The sequence below is a fragment of the Melanotaenia boesemani genome, chromosome 5, assembly GCF_017639745.1.
Source record: "Melanotaenia boesemani isolate fMelBoe1 chromosome 5, fMelBoe1.pri, whole genome shotgun sequence".
Lineage (NCBI taxonomy): Eukaryota > Metazoa > Chordata > Actinopteri > Atheriniformes > Melanotaeniidae > Melanotaenia > Melanotaenia boesemani.
The window spans coordinates 38,427,623-38,438,519 of NC_055686.1; the positions used below are offsets into that span (position 1 = coordinate 38,427,623).

The 10,897-nt window shown below is 41.9% G+C and overlaps 1 protein-coding gene across 3 annotated transcripts; it reads right to left on the reverse strand.

Moving 5' to 3' along the window:
* Nucleotides 1-1,121: 1,121 nt before the first annotated feature.
* Nucleotides 1,122-10,420, reverse strand: gpr185b (G protein-coupled receptor 185 b). 3 transcript variants are annotated; one of them, XM_041985948.1, is made up of 3 exons: nucleotides 10,289-10,420; nucleotides 7,584-8,652; nucleotides 1,122-1,904 (listed from the first exon to the last, which is right to left on the reverse strand). In XM_041985948.1, the coding sequence occupies exon 2, from the start codon at nucleotides 8,648-8,650 to the stop codon at nucleotides 7,592-7,594; it is 1,059 nt and encodes a 352-aa protein (XP_041841882.1). In that variant the 5' UTR covers nucleotides 8,651-8,652; nucleotides 10,289-10,420; the 3' UTR covers nucleotides 1,122-1,904; nucleotides 7,584-7,591. The 3 variants fall into 3 exon arrangements, with proteins under 3 accessions (XP_041841882.1, XP_041841883.1, XP_041841881.1); XM_041985949.1 differs by lacking the exon at nucleotides 10,289-10,420 and adding an exon at nucleotides 10,117-10,148; XM_041985947.1 differs by lacking the exon at nucleotides 10,289-10,420 and adding an exon at nucleotides 9,321-9,377.
* Nucleotides 10,421-10,897: the final 477 nt, after the last annotated feature.

Below are 10,897 nucleotides of genomic sequence, written 5' to 3' on the forward strand. Positions count from 1 at the left end.
AATAACAACTTCGTCCTGTTTTGCTGTTTGCAGTTTATTTGGCAACTTTTTTTCCACTTTTTTTTTTTTTTTTTTGCAGTCTTTTTTTTTCTTTCTCATCTTGTTTATTTACAATAATAAAAATAAATCTTTCTTTTCAAGGTTTTACATTCGACATTTACAAGTGCAATGTGTAACATGTCCATCTTATAAAGTGCATTTGTACTTTTTATCAATAGTGTCACAACACAAACTTAAAGAGGATAAATAAAAAGAAATACTTTGGAAAAAAACCAGTATATTCATTAAAAAAAAATAAAACATGATTCAAGGACACTGCTTTAGGTCTCTGACATCACAGTATCATTACCCAATAGTCAAGAGATGCTTGTGCATACGTGCTGCTTTTTATCCTGATCAACATCGATGCATAAAAGAAAGTTTCTCTATGAAGGCCATACTCGGTCCGATAGAAAATTAGCTCTGTAATGGTCTCTTGTCTTTCTTTTCTTTTCTTTTCCTTTATTTTCTTTTTTAATCTACATCTCTGCTTGCCTGAAGTGTGGCGGGGCCTAGGGGGCCGGGGGGGTTATAGTTTGCACAGAGAGAAAACATTAGCCAAGCCTGACTGACTGACAGCCTGAACTGCTGCCAGCATTCGCCCCAAACCCTGCTTTTATAAACCTTTACGTTAATGCTTGTGCTCATGAGGAAAAACCAAAAATAGAAAGTTTAAAAATACTCATGGATGATTGAGGGTTTGAGTAAAGAATGTGAGAGGCAGGAGGGCAAGAGAGAGGAGATAAAACTTTAAAGAGTGGAAAAAAGAAGAGCACAAGGAAGCATGATTTAATACCTTTGCTCCTTTTCATTTTCTGATGCTTTTGGGGGAACTATTTTTAGACAGCACCTGATTGACTAGCTTTCTGTCGGCCTCAGATACTAAAATATGAGACAAGGTAAAGAGATTTAGGGAAGGGGGTGTTAAAAGGAGATAATGGAGAATGGAAAAATTAGGTTTTTAAATGACAAAAGGGTGAATAGTTGAAACTGCAAAGGGAGGAAGAATGAAAGAGAGGGAGGTATTTGAATAGGAGGTGAGAGGCGGGAGGTTTTAGAAAAAAGAAAGTGGGGGGGGGGGTGTCTTTGAAATGACCTGCTCTCATAGACACGACTCAGACAAAATGACGTCACCGGAAACCCGAGTCTGTGACGTACGGTGCTGCTCAGGCTCCGTCTCCATGTCTGTCTCCCTGTCCTCCAGCACGTTTCTTATGGACAGTATGTTCAGATTACAGCAAGCTGTAAATGAAAGTCTGCAGTTACAGCAAACCACAATAAAAAATGAAGGAAAATTTGGTTTTGAGTGTCACTTTTCTGTTTGCTTATTGTGGTGATCAATAGCATCAAAGCGGAGTCCTTTTCCACCACAACCTTCCTTACTTCCCTTATCTTGTTTTGCTCATCGCTGCTGCGTATCGAGCTGTTTTTGTTGCTCCGGTTTAGATTAACCAGCAAGCTGTATGATGCCTTAAGATGATAGAAAGGTGTATGTACACAAACCAAAAAGTAAGACACTAGAAAGTCAAAAAATATGGCACTTTTTTAGCAACACGCATCAGTTTGTCCCACCCCCAAATAAACTTTTGAAACATTTCAGGAAGATCACAGAAGAGGTGAGAAACGCACACGCTCACAGCAGCAACCACATCCTGTAACTCATGCCCTGATGATGAACATTACAAAAATATACATTTCTATACAGCCTTGCATAAGAAAAATAACACACACTCACTTGTACAGTATTTCTTTAAAAAAAAAAACTGAACTGTAGTCCTGTATAGCGGCTGATGAAACCGTCCAGAGTGTTTTGTGGTTACAGTGAGAGTTGGTTGACTTATGGTCTGTTTCAGTTGGTTATGATCCTGTGTGGAGGACGTACACACAAGCACACACACAAACACACACACAGTGAGTGGTCAGTCCACTCCTGCACTCCCCCACTCCCAGGAATGGTTGACGTTAGTGGCATATTCACAGATGAGTGGGTTTTTTTTCTTTTTAACTCTTTAAACAAACCACTTCATGGACATGCCAGATGGGACCACCAGTATTGTTTAAAGTAGACCTCTTGTCAGCTGATCAGTACTGCACTTAATCACTGATATGTGGTTTTAATTTTCTGTTTCTCAGCGAAGTTGGATCAAATAACTATTGTTGAGTTTAAATGTAGCACAAACCTGCACTTCGAGAGCACAAGAAGCCTGGAAAGTGCAACCTAAAATCCTTCAGTTTGCAGATGTTAAGCTTTAATTATCAGACAATTGTTTTGAAAATGCAATTTTCCATTTACCACCTTGAAAATCCTAATTTAAAGTGTCTGGTCTCATGAAAAGATGATAAAAAGTAGAAATTGATCACTTGAAGTGTTTGTGCAAACACTGATAAAGTGCTAGCATGAATCAGCAGATTCATGACGGATCTGTTTCACACTGCTGTGAGACTGAGTTAGCGACTCCTGTGTTAAGTTAGATAAATTCTGTAAGCTAGCTAGCCTGTACCCTTGTAAAACTGGCTGGTATGTTTCATAAATAACTTACATTTATATTTATGTTAAAATATAATTTCATTCTGTGATGAGTTTTTAATACAGTAAAACAGTACTCAAAGCTTGCTAGCCTGCTGTGAATTTGCAAGCTCTTTAGCTAGAAAGCTAACAGTTCAATGAGTTCACACAGATTAGTCCAAATGTGCTTTGGCTTAAATCGACTCCTGCCTCATTATTTTCTAGACTTCTAAAGACTTCTAAGTGGAAATGTTTATAATCCAAAAGAAAAATGATGAATGTAGGAAAAAGTGCAAGTTTCATTGCAGCACATGAGCTATGCTTGCTAGCTTCCTCAAATCCTCGGACTTTGCTGCTTTAAAGGCCATGATTATTAAGATGTGGCACAAACCATGGCTTCAACAATCCACAAAAACTAAATATCTCTGTATTTTTGTTCTGGTTTGGGATTTTAAAATGCCGTTTGATCCACACTTAGCACAAAGAAATGTCAGGATGTGAGTTTAAAAACCACATCGAGCATGTTAGCCTCGGCCATGCAAGTGTAGCTCTTCAAATAAACAAATTTATAGGTTATTTGTGCTCTTCAAGAAAAACACCTAACTGCACAGCTGTGATATCAACCTCATCAAATTTATGTTCAGCTCAATATGTCCCATCTAGCATTTCCAAATACAGGTTAATGTTGGCAAATCTGTGCACATAGGAGAACTTTCTGTATCAGTTTACTGTGTGAAATGGATTCAGTTAACTCTTAAGAATTGATTACTTTCACCCTCAAGCATCCCAGAAGTACCACACTTCATCAATATCATGTTTCCAACCTCACAGTAATTGAATATATTTCATCTAATTATTGATGCAAGTGGTTACCATTAGGCAGTTACATCAATGCCAGTGTTTGAGCTAAAGAGAGCAGGAGAGGTTGTCAAGGCTTTTTGTAATAGGTGATTTAAACCTTGGAACATAGATGGAACGGTAGCTAATAAAACTTATTCCAGATGCAGGACTTCTTTCTGCAATGTAACATTAATAAACAGAAATGGAGCATTTGCTTCATATGCATTTCCATTTATTTAAGCTTAGATCCATTTTTGGAAAATCTCCATTCAACCAGGCCAAGATTTGTTTTGTTTTGTTTTTTTTAATCCAAGCCAATAAAATAATTTTTTTTCTCTGAAATATTCACTTTGAGTTGTTTTGATACTCACTCAAAGCCTGCTGCTTCTCTTTCTCTCTCTGCTTGTCAGTTGTGGCGTTTTGTACACGGCAAAATGCAGTTGGACATTATTGCAGGAGTTTTTGTTCCATAAAAAAAAGAAAAAGGAAATAGGTGATTCACTATGTCTGACAGAAACTTGTGCAGCTGTTGTTTTGCTTACAGCGGCTGCAAAAACAACTGATTGTTTATTTCCTGTCAAGAAAAGTAGAAAATACTGCTACTCTAAGTTTTCATTTACACAATAGAAAAAAAGTATATTTGAAATAACTTCGACTCCTGTGCCCCATTTTCAAGGTCATGTTCTTTGCTTTCGTCTGTTGTTGTGACTTATTTGGTAGAAAGTGTTTTTGAATTTGAAGTAACTCCCTGTTTTTGTTCCTTGTGGTGAGCATTGCTCTACTAGTTTAAACTACAGCCCATACAGTCTCCATAAATGATTTTCCCAAAGCCAGTACACCTCCCACACACTTATATTAGCAATGTGCCAGTGGCTTAGTCATGGTAACTCTTTCTGAGGGAGTGCAGAGAAACACGAGTCAGAAAACTATCTCTGTAGATATTTTAAATGCAGTTGGAGGTTAGGAATAATCGGCTCTCTAGTTCATCCTCACGGCATTCCCTCCATCCTGTGAACATCAGGCCAGCTCCCTGGTGTCACGATGTTAATAACATTAGCTGGATTTAACTTACATGATGCCTTTTCAGTGGGAAATAACTTCATCCTGTTGAGGGCGTGTGGCGGATGTGACCTGGGGTAGCATTACAACGCGCCTTGCCTGGCGTTTCCATTTCACGCCATGTCACCTCGTCTCTCTCATTAACCCGTCTAGCCTTCAGAGGCGCCTCCAGGCAGAACTCGTGTGTATGTGCATGTAGGCAAAAAAAAAAAAAAAATCCAGCTACTGCTGACAGGCTGCAAGCTGGAAATTGAAAATGGGGGTGTTCAGCTCAAAGTAGGGGAAAATAGACCATATTTCATTTTATGTGTCTTATTTGAGCTTTTTTCTGTTTTTATTTAATTTCTTTTATCTCTTTTTTAAGTTTGTCTTTAATTAACTTTTTATTGCTTCCTGCACTTCGCAATAATGCTTTTAATGTTTTATGTAAAGCACTTTCAATTGTCTGGTACATGAAATGTGCTATACAAATAAACTTGCCTTGCCTCAGTTTTCACCCCCAGTGTAGATTTTTATTTGTTGGTAAACTTAGATAGGCTTTAGCTCATGGGACTACATATACACATACACATTTTTTTAGTTTTAATATGAAAACCATCCAGGTTATTTAGAGTTGCAATATAAGCTGAACAGACTGTAGTGGACCAAACCTCCTCCAATGAAAGATGACTTTGTATGGATTGTGGTCAGCTCAGCTAATGTATAATCAATTGAGGAGTGGAGCTGGAGTGCTGTCTCTAAATTTAGAGGCCTCAGCAGAGTTATGCAGATGATGGTAAACTGAAGGACTTTGTATCGTAAACAATTCTTTTTGCTTGGACAAGATTTTTTGTTTTACTCATATTGGGCCATATATTACAGTTCTGTTGCTAAGCCTTACAGCCAAATAAGACGTATCATTAACATTGTTCGTCTTTTTGTTTTTGCATTGGCTCAGTCAAGCAGAACAAAAAGTTTATTTGTTCATACCATTAAATACATGCCAAAGGGTGTCCTGTAAAGGACTGCCCCCTACAGGTGGCAGTAGGGAAATACATTTTAAATGAGCCAGTATTGTTTAGATACAATCTTTTTAAGTACTTGGCTATTTTTACTGAACGTGAGACTTTATGTCACTTACGTCATTTCTTGACTGGGTTTTAGGCAATAACATCCCACTTTTTTTCTACCATTGTTACACTTCACATGCAGTTTCTCTCATGACCACTAAAGAGCACATGTTGGGATGGAATGGAAACAACCAACAGAGCCCATCTTGTGACATCTGAAGAAAATATATTCTATTGTGTGGCCACGGATTACTTGCCGGGGAACAACATAATTAATCCATTTTCACACGCTAGCAATACATTGACAACCTGCCCAATGTCTGTGTATTGTTTTCATTTCATTTTAAAACCATGCACCATAAGCCCCTGAATTAAGAGTGCTAGGGCACACGAGATCCCAGCACACGATGAAAGCCATCTTGTTCTTAAATAGTTTGGGGTATTTGAGTTGACAGCCTTTTTGAGTAGGCTGTAATCTACCTCCAGGGTTACTATTACAGTTAGCAGACCGTTGGCTGTTTTTGTGGGATTTGTAGATTTGGGGTGACAAGAAAGCAGCCCGGCCACTGTTGAAAGGCATACCTGTTGTCCCGTCTCTATTTTTATTTCGTAGCAATTTATTGAATCAGATTAATCCATTAAGGTCAGTTTAATCATTACAATTCATCACAAAATGTAAATAAAATTAAATAACTTCCAAATTTTCCAAGTTACATGCATGCTATAGCCAGAAATTCCTACAAATTTTTTCTGTTCTTCCCATGAATTAATAATCCATGGCCAGGATTAATATGTTTTCAATCAATACCACAAGATGGGCTCTGTACTTTTGGGGAGGTGGTCTAGACTTTGAACAATCAAGGCAGGTGACAAAGCAGAGGGAGCTGAATAAACAGAAAAATGAGCCAAACAAAACTGGAAAAAAGACAGAATTTCCCTTTAAATCCAGTCTCGCATTCCCTGTCAAGATGGTGTAGAGAACAGCATAGCCTAGTTTTCATGCCCTCCCCTCCCCCTTATCCGCTCCCCCCACAGCAGCGAGCGTTCCCAGGGTAGCCGCACTCTGCAGTGGAGCTGTCCTTGGTGCTGAATTCAGCTCTGCTTCACAGTCACGGCCCAGCAGCAGGCTGAGAAACCCATTTTTTCTCCAACACGGAGCAGATTTGATTTCATCACGCCAAGGACAACACACGCCAGCCTAAATATGGAAATTCCTCCCTGGGTTTTCAAAAACTGGCAGGGGTTATCTATGCATTAGGAGCCCAGTAGATCATTTTTTTAATGTTTTAAAATTGGCAAGGTACTGTATGCATTGGGAAAAATCATAATGGATTTAGCATGAAAACATGTAGTTTTTACTGCCAGATTTAATAGTTGTTGCACTCTGTCTACAAAATAATTAACTACTTAATCTGCATCAGATAAAGGGAACATGGTTCTTTTAATATTGTTGTTTAAAGACTACAAAGATAGCTCATCAAGAATGCTGAAGGTCATTCATTTAGTATATTTAGCTCATCATATTTTTGTCCACACAACACTTAGTTTCAAACACACCAGTGAAAACACAATATTTTGAGACTGTTTCATTCCTGATTGCATAACCATTCAATGCTGCCCAAGCTCAGGTCCTGTGGAGATTTAGTTCATTCCTTCCAAAATCTCACCTTCATATTTATATATATGCTACTCTTGAGAAGTAGGCCTCACTTCTCACAGACCAGAGGAGGAGAGTTGTAAAAGTCACTTAAAACAACCCTCCACGACTCTCCTGCAACCATGAAGAAGATACCTTAAATCGTGCTTTTGCAGCTAGTTCCACAACATCTTCACAACATCAACCTTGTTGGTTGTCTTCAAGCTACATACAGAACATGATCTTTGTTAGCTTTATCTTTTTTGACCATGTGCTGTTCTCCTCTCCATATTCTGCTGTGCCACTTGGACGGTGGCCAGCACAGCGTTCGTCATCAGCCTTCCAGCCCTGATATGAGGAGTAGAGCCATTACCCTCAGTCTTTCTCTCCACCCCATCCTCTCCTTCCTACATCCCTGACTCACCAACGAGCATCATGCCAAACAGATACCAACCTTCCGTGCTACACATCACTGGAGGTTCTGGGTCTTAGTGAGAGGTTGGATGGGACGCAACCACAACACGCCATCCACAGCGACTTCTGGATGTCCGGGTTTCGGAACGCATAGATGATGGGGTTGATCACAGAGCAGCAAGTGGCTGGGAGGACAGTGGCGTAAGTGTATATTACAGGGTAGCTGGAGTCAGCCACGATGGAGTACATGGCGAATGGCAGCCAACACGCCCCAAAGGCACACAAGATGGCTGACAGTGTGGAGACCCCTTTGGTGGTGGAGATGGCCACAAACTGGTGTTGTACTGCAATCTGCTGTGCATGGCGGAATGCAATCTTGCAGATTTGAAGGTAGAGCTGCATCATCAACGCAAAGACCAGGAGGAAGGTGACGGCGAGTGCCACAGCATTGTTTTTGGTGACGGGTCGGCAGATACTGCATGTGGACTCATCTTTCAAGCAGTTCCAGCCAAGTGCCGGCAGAAGGCCAAGCGTGAGGCACGACACCCAGATGAAGACCACCATCACGTAGGTGAAGGTGACCGTCCGTTCAGTATGGTAGGTCAGAGCATTGTACAGTGACAGGTATCTGTCGACTGTGATGGCAAGGATGTTGAGGACAGATGCCGAAAAGGCCGAGATGAGCACTGCAACTGACAGCAACGTCACAAACTCCACTGAGCTGTCAATCAAATAGGTAAAAACAAAGTTCAAGATGAGGCCCAGGCCGGCCAAAAGATCCGCCACAGCCAGCGATCCGATCAAGATGAACATCGGGGCTCGAAGGGTCGGTGTGTAGAACAACACGGCAATAACCAGGGCATTCTCACAGGAGATGAGCGTCCCTGTTACGCAAAGCGCGATATCCCAGGGGCTGACTTCCTGGATGGCAACAGCAGTAGTTGCTGGCTGGAGGTCAGGGGTCAGAGTTCGCACAACAGGTTCAGAAGAAGAGTTGGTGGGGTCCTCACCTAGGCTCCAGGAGGTGGAGGAGTCAAAGGCATCGAGGGACGAGGAGGAGTTAAAGCTGCTACTCATGGCTGCTGCGGCAGCCAGGGAAAGAATCATAGCTGGAGAGAAGACAGAAAGGGGAGACAAGAATCAAAAAGAGTTGGAAAAATTAATAGAGGAATATAAATTAATCAGGTGTCAAAGATGGCCATAGAGAGGTAACATATGGCAAAGAAGAGTTTAAACATGATAATGGTTGAGGATGAAGAAATGGTGAGAGTGAACCCAAGTGAAGCTCATAGAAAGAACAACAGAAGATGGCAAGTTTTTCGAAGTGATGTGAAAAAGGCAACAAAAAGAAGAGGTTGTTATGGAGGAAAGGAACAGAAGTGAAAGAAGAGAACTGGACAAGGCAAAAGATAGAGAAAGAGGAAGAAAGGACGCTGTTATCAGCTGTCCCCCTCCTCTGATAAAGGGGTGAATAAGACATCATTTCAGTCATTTACATCCACTCAGACATTCATTCATGGAAACAGCCATGCACTTGACCCTTTAGCACTTGCATCACCAGCAGCTCCCTCTCACGTCGCTGACAGGTAATTAACAACATCACAACAGCAGGTGTGGACACTCGCAGGAGGGACAACTGTTCCATAAAAGACACGTTATTTTTTCCATTTTGGCTTCAAGGCAACGTGACAAAGCTAGCAACACTCATATTCAAGAGATAAACAACACAATTAAATCGACTTCCAGACATTAAAGCTGAAATGTGGCGCGTGCCTACCTTTCAGGTGCCAAACGAGGATGAAGATATTGATATTTCTTGAAGTCAAAACCATCTTCAACTAATTCTATTTTTAGAGCGTCTCTAAAAATGGTGCATGACGTCCTGGGGCACGGCGCAGCGCTAGCTGCTGTTCTATTCACCGGTGGCGTGTATGAGCGCGTGGCCAGACAGGTGTACATGTGCGCGTACGCGAGTCCACGGTCACATTAAGAGGCTCCTTAATACGAATCCTGATAAACATATGCTGCTGCCGCTGCGCACGGGGATGAAATTTAGAAAAAAAATCAGGGCGATGCTAATTTTAGTCCAGCCATCCAAGCAGCCAGCGCGCGCGCGCACGCGCAAAAGGGATGTGGAGCTCCATTCATAAAAAAATTTCGCCTCTCACTCACCTCCCCACACACACGCACACACACCCTCTTCTCTCCCTTATTTTTCACTGTCCTCTCTTTCTGCTTTTATGCCCGTGTGCACGCACGCACAGACTCGCGCACGCGGCTTACACCGTCACCGACTGCAAACGGCCAGGGAAGGTCACCACCAGCAGCAGCACCGCAAACCCCGCAGCTGTTTGGTGATGGTCGGGTGGCCAAACGGGAGCGCGTGCATCCTGTTTGTTCCATAAAGACACCAGCAGATAATGAAACGAATTCGAGCTGTTAAACTGGTGTGTGTGTGTGTGTGTGTGTGTGTGTGTGTGTGTGTGTGTGTGTGTGTGTGTGTGTGTGTGTGTGTGTGTGTGTGTGTGTGTGTGTGTGTGTTGTAGCAAGAGCGGGAACAATAAATAGACTACCTTGATCAGTTTCATTCAGCTGCAGCAGTGCAGTCCCTGAGCCAGCGCGAGCGAGAAAGGTAGGTGGGGAGGGGGTGGGGGGAGTGGAGTGGAGTGGGATGGGAGGAAGACCACGCCACAGACACACACACAAAAAAAGAAGCGTAAAGAAAGAAAAAACTGAGAAAATTACCAGCTCCGTCTTCGTCCGCCCTGAAGGAAAGTAGGATATCTCTCTTAGTCCTTTATCCTCTTTATAAGAACGTTTTCTGGTTTTGTCTTTTTTTGGGTTCCCCCCCTCGTGTTCTCCCCTTTTCTCCCCCAGTCAGCGGCGCGCGCTATATTCCTCGGTTGGCATGGTTATTAGCCTTCTGTCGGCAGGACCGTCCTCGCGCTGCACATCCTCGGCCCCTCATTGGACGCGCTTGTCATTCTCCTCTTCTGACGTCAGAAGTCTCCGCTCCTACAGTCACCGTCATCATGGTCGGTGTGTGAATCACGGTGAGAGGGAGAATGGTTCATATATCCACCTTAACTAAAGTTGAGTTTTTCATCATTATGTTTTATTATTATCATCATTTTTAGCTGTTTTTATTTCTACAAGCAGTCATGAGAGAAAAAAACAACACAGTGTGTCAAACTGTGACTGATAATCCACGTAAAAGAACGGCGCGTGACAGACTTTTTACTCCCTCCCAAATTTTCCTAAAGGTGAAAGTGTTCCTCCGTCCTCCACTTTAAACGTTGCCTCGCCATGTGTGAAGAAAAGAAAAGGAAACATGGAGTAACAAAGAATGCTCCT